Genomic DNA, 27,774 nt, shown 5'->3' on the forward strand with positions numbered 1-27,774 from the left:
TCCTTGTTCTGGTGGGACATGGAGCCAAGTGTTGAGAGGGTAGCCACAGCTGAGGCCCTGACTGGGGTGAGGGGCCACCTCCATATCTAAATACTGTCTAGGCTTGGGGAGGCAGGTGACATATTCACACTGGCTTGGGTTTGAGGAAGGCCAGGCCTTGCACTGTTTTGGGGTTAGAAAGAAGCTGGGGGTCAGTCGGGTAGGAGAGGAGGGAGGGAGCCAACAATCCCTCTTGGGCCAAATTACACCGGCAACCAGGCCTATCAAGCCCAAGAAGATCCTTGCAGGATTGGAGTCAGAAGGCAGAGCAAAAGGGGTGTTGGGGCAACTTCTGTGGTCCAGGTTGGAGTCTGGAGGAACATACAGGGCATCCCTTGGTTTATCTTTGATGCCTTAAGAGGGAACCCTTTAGACCTTTTGGTGATTGGCATCTCCAAGCCTGGTGGCTATCCTGGGGACAGTGGCAGGAGGAAGATAAAATTCCTGGGACAGATTGCACCCCGAAAAAGGCTGGGGGCACCCCAGTCCAAAGGTGAAGACTGGTGTCTCTGCTGATCCTACCCCTTTTCTCCTTTCATGGCTCAGCCCCTCCCTCACTGAGGCCTATAGGCCCCAGCAGTTCCAGCCGGGGGAGGGCCTGGGCTTGAGGCCGCTGGGCAGCTCCAGGCCCCAAACCGGTTTTCCCAGCTCCGCTAAGGCTGGCATGTCACTGCTGCCTTTCCCTCCCTACCACTTCCTTTCAGTTCTTCCTCTCTCCACCCTGGAATGTTGGGGGGTTGTAGACTGTCTAGTTCATCTTTTGTCCCCTGCCTGCGCTGGGTGTGATCTCTTCTAGAAAGGCAAGGCCACCATGTATGACTTTAAAACAAAGTAGAGTGCCAATTCCACACTTGGCCTTCCACACTTCTGGTGCTCAGGCTTCCCCTGTAGACCTTGAAGACAGTAAAACTGAGTGACAGCAAAAAGTAGTTGGGTTCCCCCTTATCATCATCCCCCACCCCCATTTGAGTTGTGGAGGAGGAAACTGGAAAGTCAAAAGGAAGCCCAGCCTACCCCCTGGCCTGCTCTGGAGTAAGGGGGGAGCAGTAGCCTTCCTCCTGTTCAACCCAGCCCCTTACTTCAAATACCAACAAGGCAAATTATTTCCATTTGTCTCCTCTTCTGCTGGAACTGAGGTCATCTCATTAATGGTAGCACCAACTGATGTAAATGGGGCCCTTGCTGTGTGCCAAGCGCTGTGCTAAGCACTTCAGATGCTCATACATCCCCTTTGAGGGAAGTAAAACCATGAGAAAACAGGCACAGAAAGATCCAGGATTGTACCCAAAGCCACATTGGTAGCCTTTGGTGGAAGCAAGCTTTCTTCTCTGGCTCATTGGCTGCTACTGTGTCCCTTCATTAAGGAAGGACCCACATCCCTAACCCTGCTACAATTCGTGCTCTTTTGAAGTGGATTTGGCTACTGAAATCCATTTAATCCTTGGAAGAATAGCTCTTTGAAAGGAGATGGGGGTTGTGAAAGTGTCTACAGGAGCTCTTACAGCTTTTACACCTGTGGCCAACTCCCATCCCCCCAGTCCCCATACAAATGCAGATCTTCTGTAAACACCTTTCCCATTTTCCTCCCTATTACCCCATTGGGACAAATACGTGAGAACCATTCCCACTTCACCAAAGAGGAAATAGGGTTAAAGAGTTAAATAACCTGCCCTAGGCACTGACCTTGAACCTGGGAGTCTGAGTCTCATATTAAAAGCCCTACCAGGACACTGCTGGGAAGGGTAGTAGTGGTGGTGGCCTTAGTAGCACAGAGCTCTGAGGAGGGACCCAGCAGGGAGGCACTGTCACACAGCCTATCACACAATCCAGATGGGAAGCAGCAGATGATTAACAGTGGATGGCCAGATAAAGCTGATAAACATTGGGATACTGCCTTCACTTGGGACTGATCACTAAAGGATCCAGAAGGGGAAATCCCAGCCCTGGGGAGGCTGATGCAGGGATTCTGAGGGTCTGGTTGGCTTTGGCAGGTTCCTGAGTGGGCCAATGGCTGATCAGGTGAAGTGGGCGCAGATGCTGGGAAGACAAGGCCACCTAATCGCCTTTCAAAGCTGGGGCCCGAGAGTAAGGAGAGGGAGAGAACTACAACTCCCAGAAATCCCTGCTCCCTGCCTAGTCAAGGATAGTTGCCATGGTTTCAGAAAACAATATGGCTGCTCCCAGCTGGGAGGAGAGTCTCCGGATTAGAGGGGTGGAGGCAGGTCTCGTCGCCCTCAGTGGCAAGAGAAGAGGAGCCTGAGGGATCTGAGGTTGAGGCTGGACGCTGCACGGCTAGAACAGCCTGGCCTTGCCGACGGTGCCAATGGCGGGCAGCGTGGACGAGGAGGCGTTGCACCAGCTGTACCTGTGGGTAGACAACATACCTCTGTCCCGGCCCAAGCGAAATCTCTCCAGGGATTTCAGTGATGGAGGTGTGCACCTCAGTGTGTGTGCGCTCCTGTGTGTATCCCTTGTGTCCATGTTTGTTGACACGTTCTGTTCTGTGTGTATATGTGTAAGGGGTCTGTATGCATATGTCTCTTTGTGCTTTTGTGGGGGGGGTATGTGTGTTTGTTGGGGGGTGTCTATCTCTTAGAACTTCAGTTGTAGAAGTGTCTGTGTGTGTGTTTCTATCTCTATGGAAATGTGAGTGTGCATGTGTCCATATGTATGTCCCCTTGTTCTATCCTTTATGCATGTGTGGTGTGTTTGTGTGAGTCTGTGACTCCTGAGACTTTAATGACTAAGATGTGTGTCTGTGTATGTTTTTGTCCATTTCTCTGTGTGTTCTTGTTCATTGCTGTATTTTTTAAAAGATTTTATTTATTTTTTCATGAGAGACACAGAGAGAGGCGGAGACATAGGCAGAGGGAGAAGCAGGCTCCCTGCAGGGAACCTGATGCAGGACTCCATCCCACGACCCCAGGATCACACCCTGAGCCTAAGGCAGATGCTCAACCACTGAGCCAAACAGGCATCCCTCATTGCTGCATTCCTTATATCTGTCTTGTGGAAGTCTGAGCATGTGTATATTCATTTGTTTATTGATGATTCTGTCCTGAATGCATGTAGGACGTCTTGTGTACATGTGTGTTTCTTTGTGATTGTTAGGAGTCTCTGTATCTGAGACTCTCTCCTGAGATTTTAAAGACAGAGTATGCATCTCTGTATGCATTTATTGGTCCCTGTGTGACTTATTGTGCTTGTGTATGTTCGTGACTATCTCTTGGAACTTGAGTGATGGAAAAAAATGTGTGTGTATGTGTTTGTGTGTCTCTGTGTTGTGTGTGCGTGTGTGCCTTATGTGGACTTGTGTATGTATGGGCATGTGTGTGTCCTGTATGTCTACACACTTTGTCCTATATGCATCTCTATAGGGGGATCTTATCACATGTGTCTGCTTGTGTGAATCTGTGACTCTTTCCTGGTACTTTAGGGTTGGAGTTTGCGTGTGTGTGTGTGTGTGTGTGTGTGTGTACCTGTGTATGCAGGAGTATCCGTGTAAATGACTAGGGTGGAACCCAGGCTCCTGATGGGCTGTCCTTGAGACTCATTCTCTACTAGAGGACCTGTGACCTTTTCATGTGCCTGAGTTAATGGGGGTGGGATGCCACTCCTCTGGGGAATACTGGAGGCTGATTGCTGATTTCTGATCTTGCTTTCTTGAACACTTTTCCCTCTCCTTCAACACCCCTCCCTCCCTGTCATCTTTTCCCTTTCCACATCTCTACCTCTCTGCTTGGTCCTACCACTTTGCAACCCCTGATTCTCCCATTCCGTGCACATCTTCTCCCTACTCCTTCTCCCCCCCCACCACCACCACTTTCTCTGTCTGCTCGCATTTCCTCAGTCCTGGTCGCAGAAGTCATCAAGTTTTACTTCCCCAAGATGGTGGAGATGCACAATTATGTCCCTGCCAACTCTCTCCAACAGAAGCTCAGCAACTGGGGTCACCTAAACAGGTAGCAGAATACCTGGTGCACTACCGGAATCTCCATCCCCTACCCCCGGATCCCAGGCAGGGCTGCCCCAACACCCCCACCCCCACACACATCTCCTAAGGTCTCCAACGGAGTCCCAGAGCCCAGGCTGGGATTCTGTTGGTGACATAACGCAGACAGAATCTGATAACGAAATCAAGGGACTCTTTTACTGGGGGAGGAGATAAGGAAATGGGATACCTGAGAACCCGGCTTACCCCCCACCCCTCGCCCCAGCCGCACCACTTCCTCCTCCATCACGTCCCTCACTTAATTCCCCGAGGACCCAGTCTGCCATCCCTGTGTCTATCCTCCAGGAAAGTGCTGAACAAACTGAACTTCTCGGTACCAGAGGATGTGATGCGCAAGATCGCTCAATGCGCGCCGGGCGTGGTGGAGCTAGTACTGATTCCGCTGAGGCAGCGCCTGGAGGAACGCCAGAGGCGCAGGAAGCAGGGCACCAGCTCCTTACAGGTGCCACCCTGCTCAAACATCTCCCACTGCTTTGCGGAAGCTTCCCAGGCGGCAGGAAGCCCCACCTTGCTAAGTGTGGGAGAAGGGAGTCTGGCAGAGGGAGCCTGGCCTTGGAGACCATGGAAGAGATATGGGATTCCTTGGGGATGAGCGAGCCCGATCTCACAGTACACCCCGGGGCTTCTTTCAGGAGCTGGCTCCCCAGGATGGCACTGGCTACATGGATGTGGGTAAAGTGGCCTTTATTTTTCTTCCCTCTCAGGAGCAGCTTTCTTCCTGTCCTACCTTCCTATTGGGAAAATAGGACTCTAGCATGGCTAACTCCTCTACTTGCCTTGTCTCAGGTTTGTCCCGGAAGGCCGGAGGGGAAGGTGCCCTGGACCCCCAGGGAGGGGGCCAGCTCAGGTAAGGAAGCTGGGAGTTCCTATCTTACCAGGCCTGGTGATCCCCCAACACTGGCAGGTAAGGGTGGGGCAGGCTGTTCCCGGGAAGGCAGGAACCAGGAGGGGGAGGATTCAGGGGAATGGGGAGGGAGGGCCTGGCCGAGGGACTTTGGAAGGGTGAGAGTGGGGCCCAAGGTCCAAGCCTCTGCTAAGCAGCTTCCCACTCCAGGGAGGGCCGGTTGCCAGGGCCTCGGCCTCCAGGATATAGCCAGGCAGTGCAGGGCGACCCAAGCTTCGTCCTCCAGATCGCCGAAAAAGAGCAGGAGCTGTTGGCCTCTCAGGAGACTGTGCAGGTGAGGGCGCCCTGGGAAGGTGCTGGCAGTGGTGGGGCAATGGGTGCTTAGGGCCTGCGGTGGTGGGGATAGAGGGCAGCAGGCAGCTGACTTAACCTCTGTGCCACACGACCCAGGTCCTGCAGATGAAGGTGAGGCGCTTGGAGCACTTGCTCCAGCTGAAGAACGTGCGCATCGACGACCTCTCGCGGCGGCTCCAGCAGGCAGAGCGTAAGCAGCGGTGAGCGGTGAGCGGTGAGCCGCGAGCCACGGCCCGGGCCGATGGAGCGGGAAACCCCAGTACCCGCCAGAGCCCAGACACCGCCACCGAAGCACCCACCCACGCACCCACTGGCCTACCGATGGACGAATGGGCGGGCGGAGCCAGCAGGTCCAATGAGCCTCCCTGGGAGCCAACATGTCCCTCCCTTGGGGTGGGGGCGCGTATGGGGTGGGCGGTGGGGCAGCGAGGCAGGAGCCTTTAGAGCGGAGCCTGGAGCTGAGCCACCTTCTTCCACTACATCCGAGTCAGGAGAATGGACCGCTTTCCAGAACCCAGGAGCCACGTGCAGAGACCTGGCATGCTCCCCAAAGCAGCGCCCAGCCCCAGGGGCTCCATCTTGATGCTCCCTGCTCTGGGCCTTGAGAGGCAGTGCTCCCGCTGGGTCCACACTCCTAGAAACAGGTCCAAGCCCAGCTCTGAGGACAGCGTTGTCTCCATCCAGGCTAGTTCTCTGTGCTCTGGGCTGTGCAGGAAGCTGCCCCAGGCAGCTGAGGGAGACCCTTGCCCCTCTCGGGCACTCACCTGGGACCCAGATGGAGGCTGGGGAACACAGCAGCTGGAGAGGAAAGGATGAGTGGGTTCAGCGAGGAGTGGGGAAGACATGGGCTGTGCCTGTCCCAATTACTCTCCCTTCCTGTGGGGCACCTTTGAGAATACTTGGGAGGTATGGTATCACACGGCCCCCATTAAAGAGTTGTGCTATCTTTCCCTTGACTGCCTTCTCTCTCTGTCTAGATTTCTTGCCTCTCTTATGCTGCACTCCGCCACCACCTCCTCCCTTTGAGTGAAAGAGCCTTGTAGGCCCAGAGCAGGGCTCATCTTATGGGCATCTGGGCCCTGGGTAGCCACTGCCTGGTAGGCTGATGATATCATATGGGTCAGGTCTTGTGCACTAGAACAGCCTAACTTCTAACCCTGGTCTTAGACTGACCCCCAAATCCATCCTCACAGTGTCAAAACCCAACTCCAGACCCAGGTCTCAGATTCTCCCCAAATGTAACCACACACCCTCAACTCTGCCCATGGACTGACCCCTAAATCTGTCCTCTGCTTGACTCCCTATCCTGCTCACAGACTCATCCCTAGCTCTGTGAACTGAAGCCAAGCTTGACTCTCAAACATGACCAAGACACTATGGCCATGAAGTGACCCTAACTCTTGATAATTTAGTGACTACTAGAACATTCTGGAACCCCATGATTCTATTTTTGGACATATACCAAGGGAAATTTAAGTTCTTGTGTTTTGTATTTTGGAACACATGTACAGCGATGTTCACAGTGACAGTCTCTGTAATAGAAAATAATTGAAAAGTACTTGTATTAGCATCCATCACTGTATAAGAAATTACCACAAACTTAGTGTCTTAACACACATTTATTATATCATATTTACTGTGGGTCAAGAGTCCAGGCTGGGTCCTCTGCTTCAGAATTTCTCCTAAGGCTGCCATCAAACTGTTGGCTAGAGCTGTGGTTTCATCTGAAGTCCTGACTGGGGAAGAAATCACTTCCAAGTTCATGTGGTTGTTGATAGAGTTCAGTTTTTTTTGTAGGCTGTTGGACTGAGGGTTTCAGTTTCTTACTGGTTGTTAGCTGGTGCTGCCCTCATTTCCTTCCCATGTGGTCCTGTCCAGTAAGTATATTAGCTTACTTCACCAAAGCCAGCGAAGGAGAGAGTTAATGGAGTCTGCTAGCAAGATCACAGTTACAATCTTATCTAATGTAATCAGAGAAGTGACATCCATCACATTTGTTGTATCCTATTTATTAGAAGTAAGTCATGAGGTCCAGCCCACATTCAAGGGATGTGGTACATGTGGGTGTGAATACTAGGAGACAGGGATCCTTGGGATCCATTTTGGAAGCTGTATACCACAAAGAGGAAAAAGTAATAAAAGAGTAAAAGCTAGGAGGGTGGTTACCTCTGAGAGGAAGCGGAGGGCAGAGATGCAAGAAGCATGCAAGTTATTTGTAATGTTTTAGTCCTTGGACAGGTGGTGGGTTTACAGGTGTTCATAGTGGGCTCTTTATGGACAAGCAAGAGAGAATGTCATGAACTAAGGAGTATGTGTAGTCAAATTCTGTTCACCTATAAAAATTGATGACTACTCCTAACCTTGGTCTGAGCTTCTTCTCTGCACTCAGCCTGGTCTCAGGTTAACATTGGCTTTAACCTGACCTTCTACCTTCCCCACATTAACCACCAACCCTCACCTTCCCCAAATTAACCACCAACCCTCACACATATTGACCTCAGCTCTAGCACTGTTATCTTGCTGTAGTCTGCACTGGGTCTCCAGAGTTCTGTTCTCTGGGTCTGTCATCATGGACCACATCTGTAGATTCCTGTGTGTGGAGCTGATAGGAATGGTTTGTAGAGGGGCTTGGGGACCAGGAGGTGGGTTAGGGCATGGTTCTGCCTGACAGAAACACAGTGGTCCCAGAGTACAAGTTTGGTGGCAGGGATCACCCTCTCAAGAAACTGCTGACTCTCTCCATGCTAGAGGCTGAGCCAAGTCCTCCGCTTCCCTGAATTCCAAAGCTGACCCCAGCTATTCCTAGTATCCAGATATGCCTGAATCTAAAATCATATCTGAAACCCTACAAATTAAATCCCCAAAACAATGGAGAATTTTATTGAATGTTTCTTGGGAATAAATATGAAAGTGAATTATATCACACATTATAATCCTATAACTCTTCTTTAAATATCTCTCTTGTTCCCCAAGCTTCCAAACTCCAATAGCCATTGCCATATTTCTCCCCCTCTGATCCTTACCCTACTCTTCCCTTTCTGACCCACACTAAATCTGCTTTCTTCTGGTTCATTCATTCATTAATTCTTCAAATGTGCATTAGTGCCAACGATGTACTAAATGCCAGAAACACAAAGATGAGCATAAAACATGATTTGCCTCCCCAAGCGTTTACAAGCCTAGAAGAGAGGAGAAGGCATGCAAAGTGGCACTTAAAATTTTTTGTAACTTAATGTTTTGCATAGAAAAACACACCTAATTAATGCACATAGAAAAGTAAGAAGTCTCTTTGGTGTCCATACACCTCTAATAGGGTTAACCTTTTAGTTTTTGTGCATTCTGCCAAAACGTCTTTTTGTGAATACAAGCAAATATGCACCCTTATTGTTACTCTCCTCACCATTTTTTAACCATGAAGGGAACACATACTACCCACTCTGTCCTCTATCTTGATTTCCACTCAATATGATCTTTTATAGATATGTAATGGTCACATGCCAACTTGATTGGGCCACAAGGTGCCCAGATATTTGGTCAAATATTCTGTGAGGGTGTTTTCAGATGAGATTAACATTTAAACTCTTTTTTTTTTTTTGAGATTTATTCATGAGAGGCACAGAGAGAAAGAGGCAGAGACATACGCAGAGGGAGAAGCGGGCTTTGTGCAGGAAGCCCGATGTGGGACTCGATCCTGGGACTCCAGGATCACGCCCTGGGCCTAAGGCAGATGCTCAACTGCTCAGCCACCCAGGCGTCCCTAACATTTAAATTTAAAGGTAGACTGAATAGGGGATCCCTGGGTGGTGCAGCGGTTTGGCGCCTGCCTTTGGCCCAGGGGGCGATGCCGGAGACCCGGGATCGAGTCCCACATCGGGGTCCCGGTGCATGGAGCCTGCTTCTCCCTCTGCCTGTGTCTCTGTCTCTGTCTCTCTCTCTCTGTGACTATCATAAAAAAAAAAAAAAGGTAGACTGAATAAAGCAGATTGCACTCCCTAATGTGAGTGGGCCTCATTCAATCAGTTGAAGGCATGAATAAAATAAAGAAGATATCTCTTCCCTGAGTCAGAGAAAATTTCTTCTTCTTGGTGGCCTTTGAACTGGGACATTGACTTTTTTTTTCTGTCTCAGACACTAACTGAAATGTCAATTCTTCCTGTGTCTTGAGCCTGCCAGCCTTTGGATTTGACTCTCCTAGGTTCCAACTTGCTGACTCAATTCTGTAGATCAGCCTCTTTCATCATATTAGCTAATTATGTCTTATAAATCTCTATCTGTATCACCTATATAATGTGCCTCCAGGGATCCCTGGGTGGCGCAGCGGTTTAGCGCCTGCCTTTGGCCCAGGGCGCGATCCTGGAGACCCAGGATCGAATCCCACGTCGGGCTCCCGGTGAATGGAGCCTGCTTCTCCCTCTGCCTGTGTCTCTGCCTCTCTCTCTCTCTCTCTCTCTATCATAAATAAATAAATAAAAAAAATGTGCCTCCATATCATCTGCCATTAGTTCTGTTTCTCCAGAGAACCTCAACTAATAAAAGATTTTTCCATATCAAAACATTGAAATTTCCTGTTTTTAAAGCCATGTATTTTGTATTGTCTGTACAGAATTTAATTAATCAGTCCTCTCTTTGGATATTTAAGCTGTTTCTAACCTTATTTTCTTAATAACAATAATGTAACAATTAATAACCTCATGCATTCATAGTTTAGTATCCTGTGCAAGTATATCTGCATGATCAGTGCCAGAACTGGGGTTGTTAGGACAAAGAATATGTGCATTTGTGATCTTGATATTGTGAAATTTCCTCCACAAGGGCTCAAGGTTCAGAGCAGAGGCTGAAGACTGGCGGCCCATTGCCTTGCCTTGGTTTTGCACAGTATCATGTTTTTACAAAACTAACTGCTGATTTTTGTATTGATGAGAATGTGGAGCAACTGGAACTCTCATACTCTGCTGATGGAGTATGAGTACAACCATTTCAGAGAACAGTTTGTCAGGTTTTTAAAAAAGTTTTTATTTATTTATTCATGAGAGACACAGAGAGGCAGACATAGGCAGAGAGAGAAGCAGGCTCCATGCAGGGAGCCCAACACAGGACTTGATCCTGGGTCTGCAGGGTCATGCCCTGGGCCAAAGACAGGCACCAAACTGCTGAACCACCCAGGCATCCCTGTCAGTTTCATATAAAATGAAATATATGCCTATGCTGTTGTATCAGTTAGGGTTTTATTGGAGAAGCAAAAAGAATTTGTTACAGGAATTTGACTTTGGGTAACTGTTAAATGGTCTCTGTAAGACTATGGTTTTACAACTGATCCTGGAGTTTAAAGCCCACAGGTCAGGCCACTGGGAAGGAAAGAGGGATATAAAGTAGGCGAGAGAAAGGACAAACTGGAATCCATTAGCATAAGCTGGAACCTTTAATCACAAACTAGAACTCGTGTTAGTTCCTACTTGATGATGTGGGTGTCCAGCAGTAGAGGCTGGTGCCCTCTGTTATCTGGCCCAAGAGTCCAAGAAGTTGAAGGAGGATCCAGGGAAAGGGGGAGTAGTTGCAGGCCTGACTGTTATCCCATGTCAATGAAGTGAGCCAGCAGATCAGCAACAAAGTTTATGGGCTACAAAGCTCCTGCCCACATTTTGCAAGTGTACCAATACAGCCACTGCTTTCCTTCCACTCTCCAAATCTCGTGCAAAAATGTCTGTTGTGGCCCACCGTAATCGGAAGGGAATTCTGGAAAATGCAGTTCACCACAGCTAAGGTGATAGATTAAAAAGCTGCCACAGCTATGTTCCAGTAATTTCATTCCTCAATATATACTCAAGAGAAATGCATACATATGTTTACCAAGACAGGTACTAGAATATACAATACAGTTTATACTATTTGGGGGCAGGGGTTCTTTTGCTCAATATTGTCTGTGAGAATCATCCACGTTGTTGCATGCATTCGGTGGAGGTTGTTCTTTGTCATTGCTATAGGAGAGGCCATTGTATGAATACAGTATGGTTTCTTTATTCATTCTGTTGTTGATGGACACTTGGGTTGTCTTCAATTTGGGGTTATTACCAATAGTGCTGCCATGAATATTTGTATTCGTGTCTTTTGGTATATAACCAAACCAGTGGAATTGTCTGTTCAAAGGGTTGGCATTTTCAGCTTTATTAGATACTGCCCAGAAGTTTTCTAACAAGGTTATGGTTGTTTAATTCTTATTAAAAAGAATAGAGTCGGGATGCCTGGGTGGCTCAGTGGTTGGGCGCCTGCCTTCGGCTCAGGTCATGATCCCGGGATCTGGGATTGAGTCCCACATTGGGCTCCCTTCGAGGAGCCTGCTTCTCCCTCTGCCTGTGTCTCTGCCTCTCTCAGTCTGTGTCTCTCAAGAATAAATGAATAAATAATTTTTTTTAAAAGGATAGAGTCCATAATACCACATCTTTGGAACTGGAATGTATTTAATCTGTTCTGCTAAATTGGAGTGGTTCTTTTTTTTAAAATTTTTTTATTTATTTATGATAGAGAGAGAGAGAGAGAGAGAGAAAGGCAGAGACATAGGCAGAGGGAGAAGCAGGCTCCATGCACCGGGAGCCCGATGTGGGATTTGATCCTCAGTCTCCAGGATCACACCCTGGGCCAAAGGCAGGCTCTAAACCGTTGCGCCACCCAGGGATCCCAATTGGAGTTGTTCATAACTCCTCCCCATATAGCCCCCAATTTCCAGGGAGCCTGTGGCTTCCCTCAAAGCTCTGTTAAGGCCCTCTGCACAGGAAGTCCCAGGGCCTGGGCATCAATCTGATATTAGCATCCCTCCTCTTGGTGCACAGACCCATTGAGCTGCAATGGGGCAGCCATGTACCTTCTAATCTAGCTTCCTCCCAGCACAAAGAATCACATTTTCTCCTGGAAGCTCTCCAGAACCATCTACACTTACTGAGGCCTTGGGACCTTCCCTGAGAGCCTGTAGTATCCCCAGGCATGGATAGCTCTGTATTAGAGGTCCTTCCAATTGGCTAGTCGGCGAGACTGCCCAACACCCAGGAGTGTGAAACGTGTTTGGCAGGGACAAGAAACCACAAGTCTTTGTGTGGTATACCTCCCATCCTGAGCTGTGAGTGTCTCTAACTCCAGAGTAATTTGTTTATCATACCCACTTAGTAAATATTTGTTTAAAGGAGTTGACAGAAAAAAAATAATAAAGGAGTTGACAGTAGGAAATGGCCCCAGGCAGTGCCCAGTAAGCAGCTAGTCTCTGTATTTTGAGGAGGGCTGTAGACATTAAAAAGGCAGGCCTTAACTTGGTCTTGAAGGGAGGGTGAGTTTGGCTATGAGAGGTGAGTGGGGAGGGCATTCTATGTAGAAAGGTAGCATCAGGAGGGTATCAGGAAATCAAATGTCTGCACAGACCCAGAAGGTAAAATCAATGTGAGAAAACAGGGATTAGTGGGGCAACAGCAAGTTGATGTGCCAGACTCTGGTGCCAGGCTAGAATGTAAGTCCATGTTGTTAGATCTTCTGATATTTCAAAAGGTGAATAAGAAGACAAAGAGGATGAAGAGGAAAAAGAGAAAGAGGGAAAGGAGAAAGAAAAAAAGAAGAGGAAGAATTAGAATTTTAAAAAGTCCCGTATAAAAAGCAAAATATGTCTGTAGCCCACTTCGAGCCCACTGTCTGCCAACTTTAGACGTTGAAGAATAGTATAGACATGGGAATGCAATTTTTCTTTTGAGGGGGAGCATAGTGGGGCACATAGAACGATGGGGTTGGCAAGTTAGAAAGTATGTGGCAGGAGTCAGAATGTGAAATCTCCTAATGCCCACGCTGGAGGGCAGTATCTCAAACGCCAGAGTGCGCACGAATCACCCAAAATGCTTCCAAAAAGTTTGTGAAGCTCTGCTGGAGACAATTCCAGAGCACGGAGGTTATGGAGCAGGGGAAGATGCGATGGAAACAATAGCTCAGGAAAATTAATTCGCCCACCGTGCGGAGACCAGAGACCGTGAGACAGGGGAGGGACCACAGGGATTACAGCGGAAGATAGGAGCCTTGGCCGGTCCTCAAAGGCAGCGGCCGAGGTCCTTCTGAAAGGAAGCCGACCCTCGGAGCCATTACCGTCGCTCTCCTAGTTCCACTGTTCGTAAGGAGGGAACCTAGTGCTCCGGACGGCTCCCCGCAGGAAGTTTAGGGACCCTCTCACGGCCAGCGAAATTGGGGGAGGACAGTCGCTCCAGGCGCGCCAGGGGGGCGGCGGCTGGAACACCTAAAGAGCCTAGGGCCACGCCTCTCGCCCTGGGGCTCCGTGCAGTTGCCCACACCCCACCCCACCCGCGCGAAACTAGGCGCCTCCCGCTGCCATGGCGACCGCCTCCATGGAGACCAGGAGCAGAGGCTGCGGTCCCCGGAGGCTCATCCCGCGTGCTTTCTTTGTTCTGATGCTTATTCGGGCCGGCCGGGCGAGTCCGTGCGAGAGCGCTTCCTCCTCCTCCGAGAAGGGGGCTGGTGGGTAGATGGGGAGGAGGGTCGCAGAGTGGGAAGGATGGCGGGTTCCTCAGCTCCGGAACAGGACCCAGAGATTCCCATATCGACTGCCGAGGCGGGCTCGGAAGCCTAGTGAGAAAGGCGAGTCCCGCCTCACGGCCGCTCGAGGACACCGAGGCCAGGGGAATCCCATTCCGAGTTAGGGCCCGGGCAGGAGGTGCAAGCTCCGCAGTCGAAGTTGGGACGCAGGCGGGGACTCTTGGAGACGCGCCCCCTTCCCTTCGCCGCTTCTGGCCCACGCCAGCCCCAGGCTGCGTCGCGCGGCCTCGCTGCCTTCATCGCGAGAACTCGCCGGGTCGTGGGTAGGCGTGGGCTAGCCCCGCGCAGCCGCGGGCCCCTTGCACGTGACACGGTGGCGCAACGCCTGTTGGCGGTTCTCTGGCGCCCGCTCATTGGTCGGAAGCGCTCTCGCCCCACCCCCTCGCCCGGCCAATGGGCGGAGGCAGGGGGCGTACCCATGAGGCGGGCGGCGGCGGCGGCGGCGCGGGCGCGGGGCTCGCTCCTCGTGCTCGGCGTTGAGCCCCCGCTGCCGCCGCGACCGCCACGGCCGCCGCCGTGGTGGACCCTTCCCGCCCGGCCCTAGGGTGCGCCCTGCACGGTGAGACTGCTCCTCCTCCCGCCACCTCCCAGTTCCGCTCTGCTCGCCGAGATGCACTCCCGTGCCGGGCAGTCGGTGACTGGGACCCTGCGGGGCTGGGGCGGCGGCTCCGGCGTGGGGCCGCACACGGGAGTGCTCCCTGGCAACTGAGCTGGGGAAATGTCAGGCCCGAAGCCGCGGGTGACCGTTAGGTGGTGGAGCGGGGATGTTTTCCGCGGCGCGCCGTCGGGGGCACGTGTGACAGTGAGGGCGGGGGCGTAATGGGGTCAGCACCGTCAGCATTCCCCCTCCCCCGCTATTGTCACGCCTCGCAGTGTGACCTTGGACAAGTAGCCTCTGAGCCTCTCTTGCCTGGGCACCTACGGGGAGGAGGGGAGGAGGGCGGTGATATCGGGGAGTGCAGGCTCCTGAGACTCCTGCGTCAGCAGAGGTGAGGGTGGGAAGGGCACAGGATTATCTCTAAGGGACAAAGCTGCCGCCTAGAAGCCCTGGAGGGGTGTGGTGGAGGGGGAACGTCTAGCTGCATCTGTCCCCCTAGAAAATGAGAAGGGGGCGGTGATGGGCCACCACACCCACGGGGATAGAGGCAGCAGAGGACAGGGTCCTAGACCTGGGCTCCTGATGCCTTTGGGGGCTTGGCCAGCACCTTCCTGTCATCTCAGCTGGAGGGGTTTTATTTAGGTTCTGGACCTGAAGCCCTGCTGGACTGAGAAGAGAATCTTTGGGTTGCCTTTTCTCTTAAGTCTTGGCATTGGGAAGTGGGGGTAGGGCATTTCTCTCCCAGGGAGCTGAAGAAGGTCAGGGGCAAGTGCCACCACCCTCCCCCCCCCCCCCCCCCACCAGGCCTGGCCTCTACTTCTTGGGGCCTTCAGGTGACAGGCTCAGGGCAAGCACCGGGTGGGGCAGGCAATCTGGAGTTCGAGAAGGTCTAAGGACCCTCTAGCTGGGGGATGGGGGGTTTTGAGAAGGGAATGCTGGGCAGAGGAGGATTGCACATTTTGTGGATACACAAGGGGATGGGATGGTGGGAGTCTCTTCCCTAATTCACCCCTGCTTGTGAGAAAGAGAACACCATACTTATCCTTGCACTTTTGGCCTGGTGGAGGGAGGAGGAAATGGAGTCCCATCCAGACTGAGTTGATGTATAATTGCCACAACCAAACCTGACATCCAGTTTTGCCTTTTCAGGCCTTGTCCTAGGTATGTGGTCCCCTTACTATGTACCCAGTTCTATATCAGGTTCTGGAGTCAGCAGGTCAGTGTGGTCTCAATGGGAGCTCTGTTTACAAGCTTGAGCTTTTTTAAAAATTTATTTATGATAGTCACACAGAGAGAGAGAGAGAGAGGCAGAGACACAGACACAGGCAGAGGGAGAAGCAGGCTCCATGCACTGGGAGCCCGACGTGGGATTCGATCCCGGGTCTCCATGATCGCACCCTGGGCCAAAAGCAGGCGCCAAACCGCTTTGCCACCCAGGGATCCCACAAGCTTGAGCTTTAATGAGAGGCTGGACCAGGATTTAGCCGAGGGTTAGGGTGGGGCAGAGTGGGGCCAGGGAGGGGGTGGGGGGTAGGGTGGAAGGTTGTGGAGTATCCTGGCTCAAAGTCCTTGAACAGGTTGAGAATGGAGATGCAGGAACAAATGAAAAATGAGACCCCAGGAGTTTGGGGCCATGCTCCCAGCCATAAACCAGAGGACAAGCTGGGGCTTGCCCTGTGGTGCCTGGGATCTAGGAGCTGCTTCCAGGGCAGGGAGGTGTGGTATAGATGTGCAGCTGTGGAATGGAGGGTATGTTTTGGAGCTCCACTTTGCTGAGGACAGACTGTCCTGGTCCTCCCTCCTGTCTGGAACCTTGGGTCCCAGTGTGGAGCAGCCTGGAGTAGCAGCTAGCACCCTGTGGGGCTGGAGTCTAGGGGGCTGAGAACTCTGGATATCTGTGTAACTGTCTCTTTGTCCATTTGTTTGCTCACTTGCCATGTTCCTGGGTCTTCTCCTGCCAGAAGTTCCACCAGGCCTGGCTGAGCCCTGACCTGGGTAGGGTAACCTTGAAGCAGACTTTCTCTCTAAAGCTGAGAGGGAATTCAGCTCTGTCTCCCAGAGAGAAGCTTCCTTCAATTTCCCTGAGAATAACAGAGCCAGAGAAACCCCCCAAGGCCCTTCCTTGTTCCAGCTTCCGAATGGGCCAGCCCTCCCCATCCTGTGACTGTCCGTGGTATCACTGATGACCTGTTCACAGCCCAGCTAAGCTGGGGTGGGGGCTGTCCTTGGTGTCCTTTTGTTTTTGTTGTTGAGGAGGGGGCATTTCTCAGGATATACACTCCTCACATCTTCCTCTGGTTGAAGGGGACAGCGGACTCTCAGCAGTCTGCTCTCTGGTTATCCCTGGGGGACCTGGCTAGCCTGGGAGTGGGGGAGGAGGGAAGTGGGAGAAGGGAAGGGGGAGGGGGCCTCTCAACCCTTGAGCTGTTTTCTGAGAAGGCTGAAGTCCCTGGGGCCCCCCCTGAGGGCCATTCCTGACTGTTCCAGGATTAGACTGAAGAGCCTCTCCACTGGTGCTGCCCTGAAATTGCTGTTGCTTCAGAAACCAGGCCTTTGGGATTTGCTTTTGCAAAGATGAGGGCAGAGCGGGGAGTGCCAGCAGAGCTTCAGGTATCGCCTGCACCAAACCCTCAGAGGAAGAGATCACTGCTTATTCCTGTGTTATAGACGAGGAAACTGAGGCACAGAGACTCCGAGTTAACTTTCCAAGCTGCCTAAATGTGAACCAGGACTGCTGGGCTCTGGAGCCCACGCTTGTGACCATGTCCCTCCTGTCTCTGTGACTGCAGCTTGGGCCACATTCAGGACGTGGCTGGCACAGGAGGAGGCCTGGGGTTGTGAGGGGACCCAGCAGTTCCTATGGATACAGCTGCAGCAAAGGGAGATGGATCCCCTCTCCTCCCACTTCTGATGAGGAATTGTGTTTGAATGAGAATCTGGCTCCCAGGGGACCTCGACTGACAGGGCTTTCTGCTGAGAAAGGAGGCTTGCTTCTTTCAGCCTCCTCTGGGCCCTTTAAGTCACTTGCCTTCCATCTCTGTTCTCACTGCCCAAGGGTTACAGGCAGGCCTGATTGAGCTCTGGGCAGTGCAGGAGATGCTGGTCTTGCCCTCAGGGGGCATTCCATTTCAAGGGAAGTAACTGATTGTGGCAAGGCCAGAATAATGCCCAGTGGGAAGCCATGTTCTGTGAGATGGGGGGAGGGGAGGACCCTCTGGAGTAAGAGTTGGCTAAGAGAGTGGGGTGGGGTGTTCCTCTTTCTGAGAGCTTCCGGTATAGAGATACTGGCCTTGACATGTCACATCTACCTAGAGGGCCCAACCAAGGCCCATGCTTGGGTTCCCCTTAGTTTGGTTATTCATTCATTTAACAAATATAACTGGACCCAGCTGCTCCCTGCCCCATGCTAGGCTGGGTAGTGTGTACACAGGGTTTGGCACAAACATAGTCATTGCTCTGGCAATGTGGGGAACATAAAATGATCCCAGAAGCTGGGAAAGGGGGTCCTTTTATTTATTTAATTATTTTTTTAAAAAAAAGATTTATTTATTTATTTACTTATTCAGAGAGAGAGAGAGAGAGAGAGAGAGAGAGAGGCAGAGACACAGGCAGAGGGAGAAGCAGGCTCCATGCAGGAAGCCTGATGTGGGACTCGATCCCAGGTCTCCAGGATCACACCCTGGGCTGCAGGCAGTGCTAAACCTATTTAATTAATTAATTTATTTAATTTATTTTTTAAAGGGGGTCCTTTTAAAGATTTTTAGGCCTATCTTGGGATGGGAGGCGGTGAGGTAGAGTTTTGCTACCCTAAAAAAGCCCTTGGGCTGAGAATGAGCTTAGGTATTGGTTGGGGACAAGGGTTGTTCCAGGCCAGAGGGAGAGCCTGGATGAAGACAGGCAGGCAGTAGGCAGTGAGTTAATAGGGAAGACAGGGAGGGGGCTCTGCATGTAGTGGGTCAGAATATTTGTGGAAGGAGTCTCCAGGAGCCTTTGCTTACCAGCCACTGGTTAAGAGTTTCATCTGGGTCTCTGGGAAGTGTCTTGGGAGATGGAGGGACCTTGTAGACATGGAGCTGTCATTCCTGTGTGGCAAGAGCAGCCTCTGCGCAAGGTAGGAAGAGGGCCTGGTATGCTTTTGGCCATTTTTCCCATGTTTTGAATCCACAGCTTCAAGGGATGACTAGAGTGGGTGGGGTTGGGGAGGCTTCACTTTAAGGGCCAGTCTGTCTGGGGACAAGCTGAGCATTCCAGGGCTAAGGGGCTGCCCTTCTGGGACTGACCCCAGAGTGGCCCTGGCCAGAGATAAGTGGGGGCATAGTTCCGTTCCCTATACCCTGGGCCTGGGAGCTAACTTCCAGTGGTGGCGGTGGTGCGGTACTGGCCTGAGACCTGAGACCAAAGTCTTGCCTTTCCCTGTAGCTCCTTAGGCCTTCTGCCTGAGGGTTCTTGGTTCCTGTCTGTTCCTGTCCACCCTGCCCATGAGGTGCTTGGGGCTGGGTGGGCTTCTCTTGCACTGGAAAGTGAAAGGGGAGTTGAGGCCTGCTCCCAGGGCAGCTTGGTACCTAAGGGACCTTGAGGTTGTGTCCTCTACAGCCCAGCCCCCAACTAGGAGGGCACCCTGTGGTTTCTCTTTGCTCCTTGGATTAGCCAAGGTCTTTCATGGTTTACTCATCTCTAAATACTTCAGCCCATTTCTCTGAAAAATAAGGACATATGTCTCTATACGATACAATTCCATTATCTTACCTAACAAAATTAGCTTTTATTTCTTAATGTCACCATGCAAGATCCAGTCCTATTCATGTTTTCCAATTATCTCCAAAATGTCCTTTTTAAATAGGTAGTTACAAACCCCTTACCCCATTTATTTTTCTCCTTGTAGCTGATGTAGTGGAAAAAACCAGGTCAGTTGTCCCATTGAGCACCCTGCCTTCTTGGTCTCTTTGTGTGTTAATTTAGAGCAGTGGTTGGCAAACTTTTTCTGTCAAGGGCCAGACGGTAAATATTTTAGATTTTGCAGGCAGGCCATGTGGTCTCTGTTGCAACTACTCAAAGGAGCTCTGCTTTAGTGCAAAAGCAGTTTTAGACACCATTTAAACAAAGGAGTGCAGTTTTGTCCCTTTTTTTTTTTTAAGATTTTATTTCTTTATTCATGAGACACACACACACACAGAGGCAGAGACACAGAGGAGAAGTAGGCCCGATGCAGGACTCGATGGACTCGATCCTGGGACCTGATCACGGGACCTGATCCTGGGACCCCAGGACCTTGCCCTGGGCTGGAGGCAGGAATCAAACTGCTGAGCCACCCAGGGATCCCCTTGTCCAATACCACTGTAGAAAACAGGCGTCCGTCTCAGGCTCTGGCTGGCCCATCCCCTATCTAGAACAACTACCACTCCCTTAATTTTCTTGTAGTTTGGGGGGAAAAAACCCAAATGATGGGTCAGTTGTCCCATAGAACATTCTGCCTTCTGGATTTGTTTCTTTTCTTCCCCAGGGAGTCATCTCATGTATTCTACTCACCTCAGCCTTTTGAGTCAGCAGGAAGTTGGAACTAGGGGCTTCCTTAGATCCAGATTAGACATTTCAGGCAGGACCTCCTTGTCAGTGATACTGTGACTTCATGCTGCCTCACCTCAGCCTCTATGGTCAGGCTGTCTCAATGTGAGTGACAGGAGACTGACGGGTGTGTGTGGCTGACACCACATCCCTCCACTGCAAACCTGGGTCAGTGCCCTGAAGAAGCTCAGACCATGTGTCAGTGGTACTTGGGTATCTGTGAGCACCTACTTTTGTCAGCCTTTGTTCTCCTGGTTGAGGATCCCCGGACTGCCCCCCACCTCCAGCATTTGTTTCTTCGGTGGCTGCAGCATTTAGCATTTGGTCATTCCTTTGTTATTTAATAGCAAGAATTCTCCTGAAAAGAAGAGGTTTCCTTTAGCCACCTGGATGATTTGGTTACATGAAAGGCTAAGGGGCAGGCCAAATTATTTATCTTTATTGCCAATTTTCTTTAAAAAAAAAAAAAAAGACTATTTATTTGAGAGAGAGAGAGAGAACTCCTGCTTGGTGGGGAGGAGGGCAGAGGGGCAGAGAGAGAGACAAGCAGACTCTGCGGAGTCTGGAGCTCAACACAAGGCTCAATCCCATGACCCTGAGGTCATGACTGGAGCCGGAGCCATAATCAAAAGTTGGATGCTTAACCAGCTGCGCCACCCAGGCACGCATCTTTATTGCCAATCCTCAGAGTAAAGAGTTAGGGCATTGCTGCTGTCGTGGTGACAAATGAGGGATGGAGTTTATTTAGCTTTGTCTCTTTTTTTGTTATCTCTGTGAATGCTGCAGTTTTATGTATTCCATCTGTTTTCAGCATTTGCGCTCATTATTCTTCTTGAAGCTTAGATGGTCCCAGCTTGGCCCATTAATGGCCAGGCTGCTCACACAGGCTTCCTGGGGGTGCCTCCTGCTGCCCCTGCCCTGAGGCTGCCCTTGGGGCATTGAGCCAGGAGACTAGTTCAGAGACTCAGGCCAGAGGCTGAATGGTGGGTTGCCATCGGGCAGCCCCTTCACCCAGCTCTGTTCTGTTTATGGCTCTGACCTGCTATCAGGAGGGAAGCTCCAAGGGCCCATCTTCTGTGGGCCCTGTTTCTTGCTTTCTTTCATGCATATTGTTGACTCCAACCTGGACCAGCTGCACTGGGTGTTTCACCTGAATAACGGGGCATCTGGCTGTAGGAGGGTGGAGCCCTTGGGGTCACTGGCATGAGAAGTAGCCTCTGAAAAGTGCCAGTGAGGTCCCCTTCCTTTCCAGGCAGCCTTTCCTGCCAGCCTCAGGTGGGTTGGGTACAAGAGTCCTGTACCAACTCTGGCACCCAGAAGCAGCAGCTCAGCACATGCTGGCAAGGCTCTGGGGCAACAGGGCATCAGGCAGGAGTGAGGGCTCTTGGGGAACATGCAGAGTGGGGAGCAGAAGCGCCCCCAGGCTAGAAGGTACAAGCACCCTTTGGCTGGTGAGAATAGCAGGGGGTTGAGTTTTAGTGTCTTCCCTAGAGGGAGATCTCTGCTTTCCCCCAGCCATGGGCCCCGTGGGTGGCTCTGACCCCTGCCCTCTCCACTCCCCACCCTGTAGGCTCCCACTGGTGTCCCTGGAGCATGGGAGGCTGCTGCGCTTGAGTGGCTGAGTCTGGCAGGAGCTGCGTGTCTTACCCTGTGGCAGGGAAGGCATCCATGGCTGCAGCCAACAAGGGTAAGTGCCTTCCTGGCTTGGCAGGGTGTGCATGAGTCTTCCAGTGGGCTCTGGCGGGAGGGGTATTGTTGCATGCGGGGCCTGCATTGGCTGTGTGTGTGTGATATACATTACATCAGTGTAATTATACCACTGTTTGTGCTGGATCCCGGCACTGACCCAAGCCCTAGCAGGGAACCTGAAGACTCATGCTGGCTCCTTGGTGTGCTGGTTTGTGGAGGTATGTGCCCCTATGTCCCCAAGTTCCAGCTTTCCTATTCCATTGCAGTGGCTAGGGGGCAATAGTCTTGGGGTGACGAGGTAGGTAGGGCCACAGGAAGCTACAGAAGGGAATTTGGGCTTCATTTAGCATCCAAAAAGGCTCAGAGAGGGTTTTGGGCGAGGGAGGCTAGGTAAAATTTGAGGGTCAGTTCCCGGGGGCTCAGCAGGGCACCTAGCCTTCATCCCTAGGCTTCCACCAAGTATCTGAGAATTCAGGCCAAGCCTGGCCCAGCCCCTCCCACCACAAGGACTCTGGGCAAAGCTCTTGGGAGGCCTAAGGGCCGTGGCTGTGGGCCAGAGTATTGGGGTCCTGTTCATGGCAAGATGCACCTCCCCCAGCCCAGGCCCTCAGCCCAGTTCTAACTGTTCTGCCTATCTCAACTCCCTGCCTCCTGGCTTTGGAGAACTGGACCCAGGTAGGGACAGCTGATGGCCTTGTGTGTGTGTTAAATAGAGAAGGGAAGGGTGTCTTTGGGAGGAGTCTGAGAGGCTGCCCTGGTACTTCCATCTTTCTTGCTGATGATCAGTGATGAAGTTTAGCGATAGTTGCAGCCTCTTCTGGGTGGGCTCGGTGTGGTTTCTGGCCTCCCTTTGTTTCTCTCACCCTCAGAAGGGTCCCACAGAGCCTATTCCAGTCCCCACTCCCTTCCTCTCTCAGTTTGCAGTCGTCAGGAGGGGCAGGCAGGGGCCTTGGCACTCATAGACCTGTAAGAGATCTCAGCAATGGGGAGCTCGCCACTGTGAAGGAGAGCACTGGGCAGGGTACCCAAGGCCCAGGGCTGAGTCTGCACAACTTGGGGCTTGCTGAGAGTCTGGAGGATTATCTCCTCTTATTATCTCTGTCATCTGCCTCATCTCTAAGTAAGGGGTCATACTAGCCAATCCCTGACACGCCCATTCCCAAGGTGCTTATATTTTGTGGGAGGACTGGGCAGGTAAGGGGCCTTAAGCCTCATGACCCCTAGTATCCAGTAGGATATGGCCTAGCCCTGAAAGGAGCCCAGCTAGTGGGTGCTAAGTGATGTCCAGGGCAATTGCTAGGGGTGTGTGTGGGGGTGTGTGTGGGGGTGTGTGTGACAAGGGCAAGGGGGAGTAGAGGAAGCCCGCAGCCCCTGGAGCCCTTTCTCATTCTCTTCTTAGGCAATAAGCCCAGAGTCCGGAGTATCCGCTTTGCAGCAGGCCATGATGCAGAAGGCTCCCAGAGCCATGTCCACTTTGATGAGAAGCTGCATGACTCTGTGGTCATGGTCACCCAGGAGAGTGACAGCAGCTTTCTGGTCAAGGTACGTGCACACCTCCCCCTACCATCTGCCTGACTCCCTCTGCCCCCTGCCTGGCCCTGCCTGGCTTCCTGGGCCTGTCTGTTCCATTTCTTCTAAGCTGGCTACATAGGCACATCTGTGTCCCTACCTCGGCCTTGGTTTCACTGTTTGTAAATGGGAGGTGGTGAGATTACAATGAAATGAGTACCTTTAGAATGTTACTCAAACAAGTGGTACGGAGCTGTTGTTATCATTGTCATCCCAACAATGACATCCACTCCCCACCCTGTAGATGGTGGTGTCAAGGCAATGGAAGGTGGTGTCAAGGCTTGGGATACCGCACATCAGGTCCAGGCCTGCTATTCTGGAGCTGTGAATTTGGACAGGTCACCTCAGTTTCCTCTTCTCTGAAATGAAGACCGTTTCCATCCCAGAGAGTTGGTGTGAGAATGAGATGAAAGAATGTATGTGTGTCACACAGGTGTGAGGCCAATTCTGGTGATAACAAGGCGTGACTTTACTTACTCTTCTTTGCCAAACCTCTGGCTGCTTAAGGGTTTCTGTGGTATTAATGCTTACTGATCACCCCTATGTTTTCTCCTGGGTGGAGGACCCACTTCTCCCAGTGGTCACACCTCACGCACACCCCAGCATGGCTTCTCCAACTTCTGGGGCACTGTCACATCCCACATCCACTTGGGAGGGGCAGGAGGAAGTGTCTGGAGGGGACAGATTGGTGGAGAAACAGGGAATGAGCCCCTCATGAGGTTGAACAATAAGCCAGGGCTCTGGAGTTGAACAGGAATGCCCTAGCAAGGGGAAGGCATCTGGTCCATGGAGACCTCCCTGAGACGGGGTCCAGATTCATCATTTCTGCCCAACTGTAAAATCCTTGCTCTTTTCCTACAGCTGACAGCTTCCTCAAGGGAATTAACAGAATGAATCAAAACTTTAAAGAATAGCTCCCTCTCCCCTTCTTTCCCCATTGCAAAACCCATTGACATCTATTGGGGAAAACTTGGAAGCTGGAGAAAACTATAAAGAAATTTAAAAGCACACACCATCATACTATCCAGACACAACCATAGTTAATATTTTGGTTTGTGTCATTTCAGCTTTTTTTTTTTTTTTTTTTTTTTTTGCTTCATTTCCAAAAACAGCTGGTATCACAGCAGACACACTATTTTTTGTTTCCTTATGTTGTGAACCATCTCCTGTCTATGTCAGTAAATAATTTTCCATGAGATTTTCCAGTTGCCTGGTATTCCATTAAATGTATCATCATTGATTTAGCCGGTTGCCTATTCCTGGTACTAACGACTGTTTCTATTTTTTACTGTTACAAATGGCGCAGTGGTGAGTGTTTTTTGCACATCTCTTAGGATTCTGCAACTGGTGCAGCTGGACCACAGGGTCACCATTGGTGAGATAGCCAGAAAGCCCTCTTGAGAGGTGGGTCCTCCACCTGCAGCATGAGAGAGCCACATGGACTGACCTTTAGCATACACTGATGTCTGCCTGTCCCATTGAAAAGCTAAACGCTTTATGCAGCCAGTCCTAACAAGCCCCTTGCAACTGTGAGCAAGCCAGTGTGTGTGTACATGAGTTGTAGGTACAGTGTGCACCTCTGTGCCTCCTGGACTGCACTCTGGTTAGCCTGCCCGCTCAGCAGCCACCTCAGCTTGTGTCCCTTCACATGGCTGGACTTACCCAGGTTGGCATCTCTCCCAGGGGGCATTGGTTGCCAGTCACTGTGTATGAACAATAGAAAGGGCTTGGGCCATGAGCTGGGGCTTTGGGCACACTGAGCCTTTGAGTGGGCAGGCAGGCATCCACATTCAGGTGCCAGCAGGGTTCAGTAGCTGGTGCCCAGGGGCCAGCTCTAGACTGACAAGCTGATCTAGTGTCTTCTGTCTCCTCTGCCATCCCGTGTAATCTGTGTTCCCCCTGTCTCCACATGAGTGACTAGAGGACCAGTGTCCCTGACCCCAGGCTATTGGCTCTGGGCAGGTGTTGGCAGTGGTGGAGGGAGGTGAATGATCTGTATTGTGGGACTTTGAGCTTCCCCTTGTGGGCAATGGCAGGTGCCTTGCTATGTGCCACATGTGGCAGGAGTGGCCCAGACGTCTAGGGAGAGCTTTACCCTGGCCACACCGTGCGGATTTCAGCCACTCACTGGCTTCCATCTATAAAATGGGCCACCATTTGCTCTGGGGCCTGTGAAACATGCTGAGCAGCAAGCTGAGGGAATGAGGTCCTCAGGCAAAGGGCCTGGAGCCATTGGGCTTGGGGCGTGTACAGACTAGAGTGCTGGAGGGAGTTAGGCCCCCTCTGGGATCCCTAAAGCAATGGGTGCAGGGGCCCACAGGATCCTAAGAGGCAGGACCTGGGTGGGCCCTGGGGAGGCTGAGAATGAAGGTGCTCCTCCTTTCCCCCTACCTTTCTGCTATAGGTTGGCTTCCTGAAGATCCTGCACAGGTATGAGATTACCTTCACTCTGCCCCCAGTGCACAGGCTGAGCAAGGACATCCGAGAAGCACCAGTCCCCAGCCTACACCTCAAGCTCCTCAGCATCATGCCTGTCCCAGAAGGTGTGTCCCTTGCTCAGGTGCTGGAGGCCTGTTCTCTTCCAGCAGGAAGTAAGCGGGAGTGAGAGCATGGGTGCTATCCCCCCTTCTAGGGTGGATGGGCAGTTCAGCAACTGGGGAACATGAGGCCTCCTTATGGGCTTGCAGTGTGGCATTTCAGGAGGTCCCATACCTCAGGCCTTGGGGTTATACTATTGGCCCATGCCTGTGTGTCACCTTATAGTTCCCTCAGTGGGGTCATGGAGCCAGTGAATTGGCTCTGGGCTTCCAGCTCTCCCTCCTGCCTGCCCCTTAAGAAAAATCTGCCAGAGCCCCAGGAATCCTGGGCAGCTACCTCCTAGCACCCGCCAGGCACAGGCTTCAGACTTGGGGCTGCTACTCCCTACCCTGCCAACTCTTCAAGTCCTCTCCTGCCCCTGCAGAGGTTAGGGTATCAGTTTCACAGTACGCTGACACCCCAGCTTCAGTTTCATGTCCCCCCTACTTCCTCTTCATGATCTTTCCCTTAAGTGCATTGAGCTCCCTCCCTCTGGCCTTTACCTCTTGCCACCAGATATGCTCAGGGCTTGCCCTGCCCCTCTTTCCCCACCACCCCCTCTCCTTGCTTTCCTTTTTGGGGAGTCAGTGGGTCTTCCTCCTGGAAACTTGAGTTTGACCCTTGGAGCCCTAATGGGGTTGTCCACAGTCTGGAGTCACGTAGAGCTCAGTGAAGAGTGGGAAGTTTCCAAGGCCTATTTGCCCAGCCCTGGGCGGATAGGTCCTAGGCCATCCTTACTCCTTTGGAGGAGGTGGCCAGTCTTGGTGGCATGCTGAGGCCAGTGAGTGCTGGGAGGGGCAGGGGTGGAGACCATGGAAATGCTGATCACCTGTGCAGGTTACAGTGTCAAGTGTGAGTACTCAGCTCACAAGGAGGGCGTCCTGAAGGAGGAGATGCTGCTAGCCTGTGAAGGTGGCGCTGGCACCTGTGTGCGAGTGACAGTGCAGGCCCGCGTCATGGGTGAGTGTGTGAGCCTTGTGTCTGGATAGAGGAGGGAGGTGCCAGCTTGGCTGCAAGGGGTTTCTATCTTCCATGTCTGAAAAAGGGATTCTTACCCTGGCCCCCTGGATACCCGGCTGCCTTTCTCCCCACCCTCCTAGCAAAGCCCAGAGGGAAGGTGGGGGAGGGGCCTCCAAAGAGTGGGTGGGGCCAAGGGGCCAGCCTGGCTTCCTGATTTGTCATCTGCCTTGCAGACCGACACCACGGCACACCCATGCTGCTTGATGGGGTCAAGTGCGTGGGTGCTGAGCTAGAATACGACTCAGAGCACAGCGACTGGCACGGCTTCGACTGAGGCCTGAGGCCCTGCACGCCTCGGGGCCCCACAGCCTTAAACCCCACCTCATCTCCCCGAATGCTGTGTGATGGTGTGGCTTCCTCGCCCCTCCCCGGGGTGGGGGCGGGGGTGGGGTGTCTAGGGGCCTCTCACCTCTGCCTTTATTGTGCCACCTCCCTGCCTCTCCTGCGTCCTCCTCTCCCACTTCCTCCTCTCCGTGTGCCTCAGTCTCCTGCCGGAAGAAATGGGTTGAGCCCCTAAGGAGGCTATCTGAGGAGGGGAGGGGGGCGCCTGGGGTGGGTTCTGCCCACCCCTACCCCAAGCCATAGGGGATCTAGCCAGGGCTTGGGAGAGGAGGGAGCTGGCTCTGTGACGTCGTCACTCCCATTACTGCTGCTGCTGGCTGGCTTTAGCCCTCCCGTGCTCCCTCCCTCTTTCCTACTGCTGTCAGCGCTGAATAGGAGGGAGGCGCAGTCCCCAAGCCCTAGCCCCCAGGTCTGTGTTACTTGGTTTTTAAAGGACTGGTTGGGATAAAACCGTAAAGAAATAAAAGTTTCAGTGGATACCAGGTGCCAGCCAGTGTTTGTTCTTCGTTGCTCTCAGAACACCCACAATCCTCTGCAGACAGGCTAAGGAACAGTTTTGGCTATAATCATTTTTTTAGGAGGCAAGGGCACTCC

At 52.0% G+C, this 27,774-nt stretch overlaps 2 protein-coding genes across 11 annotated transcripts; both read left to right on the top strand.

The window, feature by feature from the left end:
• The first annotated feature begins 87 nt into the window (after nt 1-87).
• On the top strand, nt 88-6,205 carry SPEF1 (sperm flagellar 1). 4 transcript variants are annotated; one of them, XM_072800213.1, is made up of 8 exons: nt 88-2,471; nt 3,890-4,001; nt 4,337-4,493; nt 4,684-4,723; nt 4,838-4,898; nt 5,106-5,229; nt 5,346-5,449; nt 5,741-6,205. In XM_072800213.1, the coding sequence occupies exons 1-8, from the start codon at nt 2,363-2,365 to the stop codon at nt 6,063-6,065; spliced, it is 1,032 nt and encodes a 343-aa protein (XP_072656314.1). In that variant the 5' UTR covers nt 88-2,362; the 3' UTR covers nt 6,066-6,205. The 4 variants fall into 4 exon arrangements, with proteins under 4 accessions (XP_072656314.1, XP_072656315.1, XP_072656316.1 ...); XM_072800214.1 differs by having other exon boundaries at nt 5,346-5,439; nt 5,737-6,205; XM_072800215.1 differs by having other exon boundaries at nt 5,737-5,990.
• Nucleotides 6,206-13,722: 7,517 nt separating this feature from the next.
• ADISSP (adipose secreted signaling protein) lies at nt 13,723-27,662 on the top strand. 7 transcript variants are annotated; one of them, XM_072800220.1, is made up of 7 exons: nt 14,275-14,382; nt 21,554-21,670; nt 23,072-23,214; nt 23,486-23,579; nt 25,646-25,832; nt 26,656-26,778; nt 27,012-27,662. In XM_072800220.1, exons 3-7 carry the CDS (start codon nt 23,114-23,116, stop codon nt 27,110-27,112), a joined length of 606 nt encoding a protein of 201 aa, XP_072656321.1. In that variant the 5' UTR covers nt 14,275-14,382; nt 21,554-21,670; nt 23,072-23,113; the 3' UTR covers nt 27,113-27,662. The 7 variants fall into 7 exon arrangements, with proteins under 7 accessions (XP_072656324.1, XP_072656322.1, XP_072656326.1 ...); XM_072800224.1 differs by having other exon boundaries at nt 14,288-14,382; nt 25,646-25,784; XM_072800223.1 differs by lacking the exons at nt 14,275-14,382; nt 23,486-23,579 and adding an exon at nt 13,723-13,745.
• The last annotated feature ends 112 nt before the right edge of the window (nt 27,663-27,774 follow it).

The sequence above is a fragment of the Canis lupus genome, chromosome 26 (genome assembly GCF_048164855.1).
Source record: "Canis lupus baileyi chromosome 26, mCanLup2.hap1, whole genome shotgun sequence".
NCBI classification, from domain to species: Eukaryota; Metazoa; Chordata; class Mammalia; order Carnivora; family Canidae; genus Canis; species Canis lupus.

Bases quoted from the DNA above. Each gene is read 5' to 3' on its own strand.
- ADISSP (XM_072800220.1), top strand. From the start codon at position 23,114: ATGATGCAGAAGGCTCCCAGAGCCATGTCCACTTTGATGAGAAGCTGC. The intron at 25,833-26,655 runs GTAAGCGGGAGT...TCACCTGTGCAG, and splicing joins CTGTTCTCTTCCAGCAGGAA to GTTACAGTGTCAAGTGTGAG. The intron at 26,779-27,011 runs GTGAGTGTGTGA...TCTGCCTTGCAG, and splicing joins AGTGCAGGCCCGCGTCATGG to ACCGACACCACGGCACACCC.
- SPEF1 (XM_072800213.1), top strand. From the start codon at position 2,363: ATGGCGGGCAGCGTGGACGAGGAGGCGTTGCACCAGCTGTACCTGTGG. The intron at 2,472-3,889 runs GTGTGCACCTCA...GCATTTCCTCAG, and splicing joins CAGGGATTTCAGTGATGGAG to TCCTGGTCGCAGAAGTCATC. The intron at 5,450-5,740 runs GTGAGCGGTGAG...CATCCGAGTCAG, and splicing joins CAGGCAGAGCGTAAGCAGCG to GAGAATGGACCGCTTTCCAG.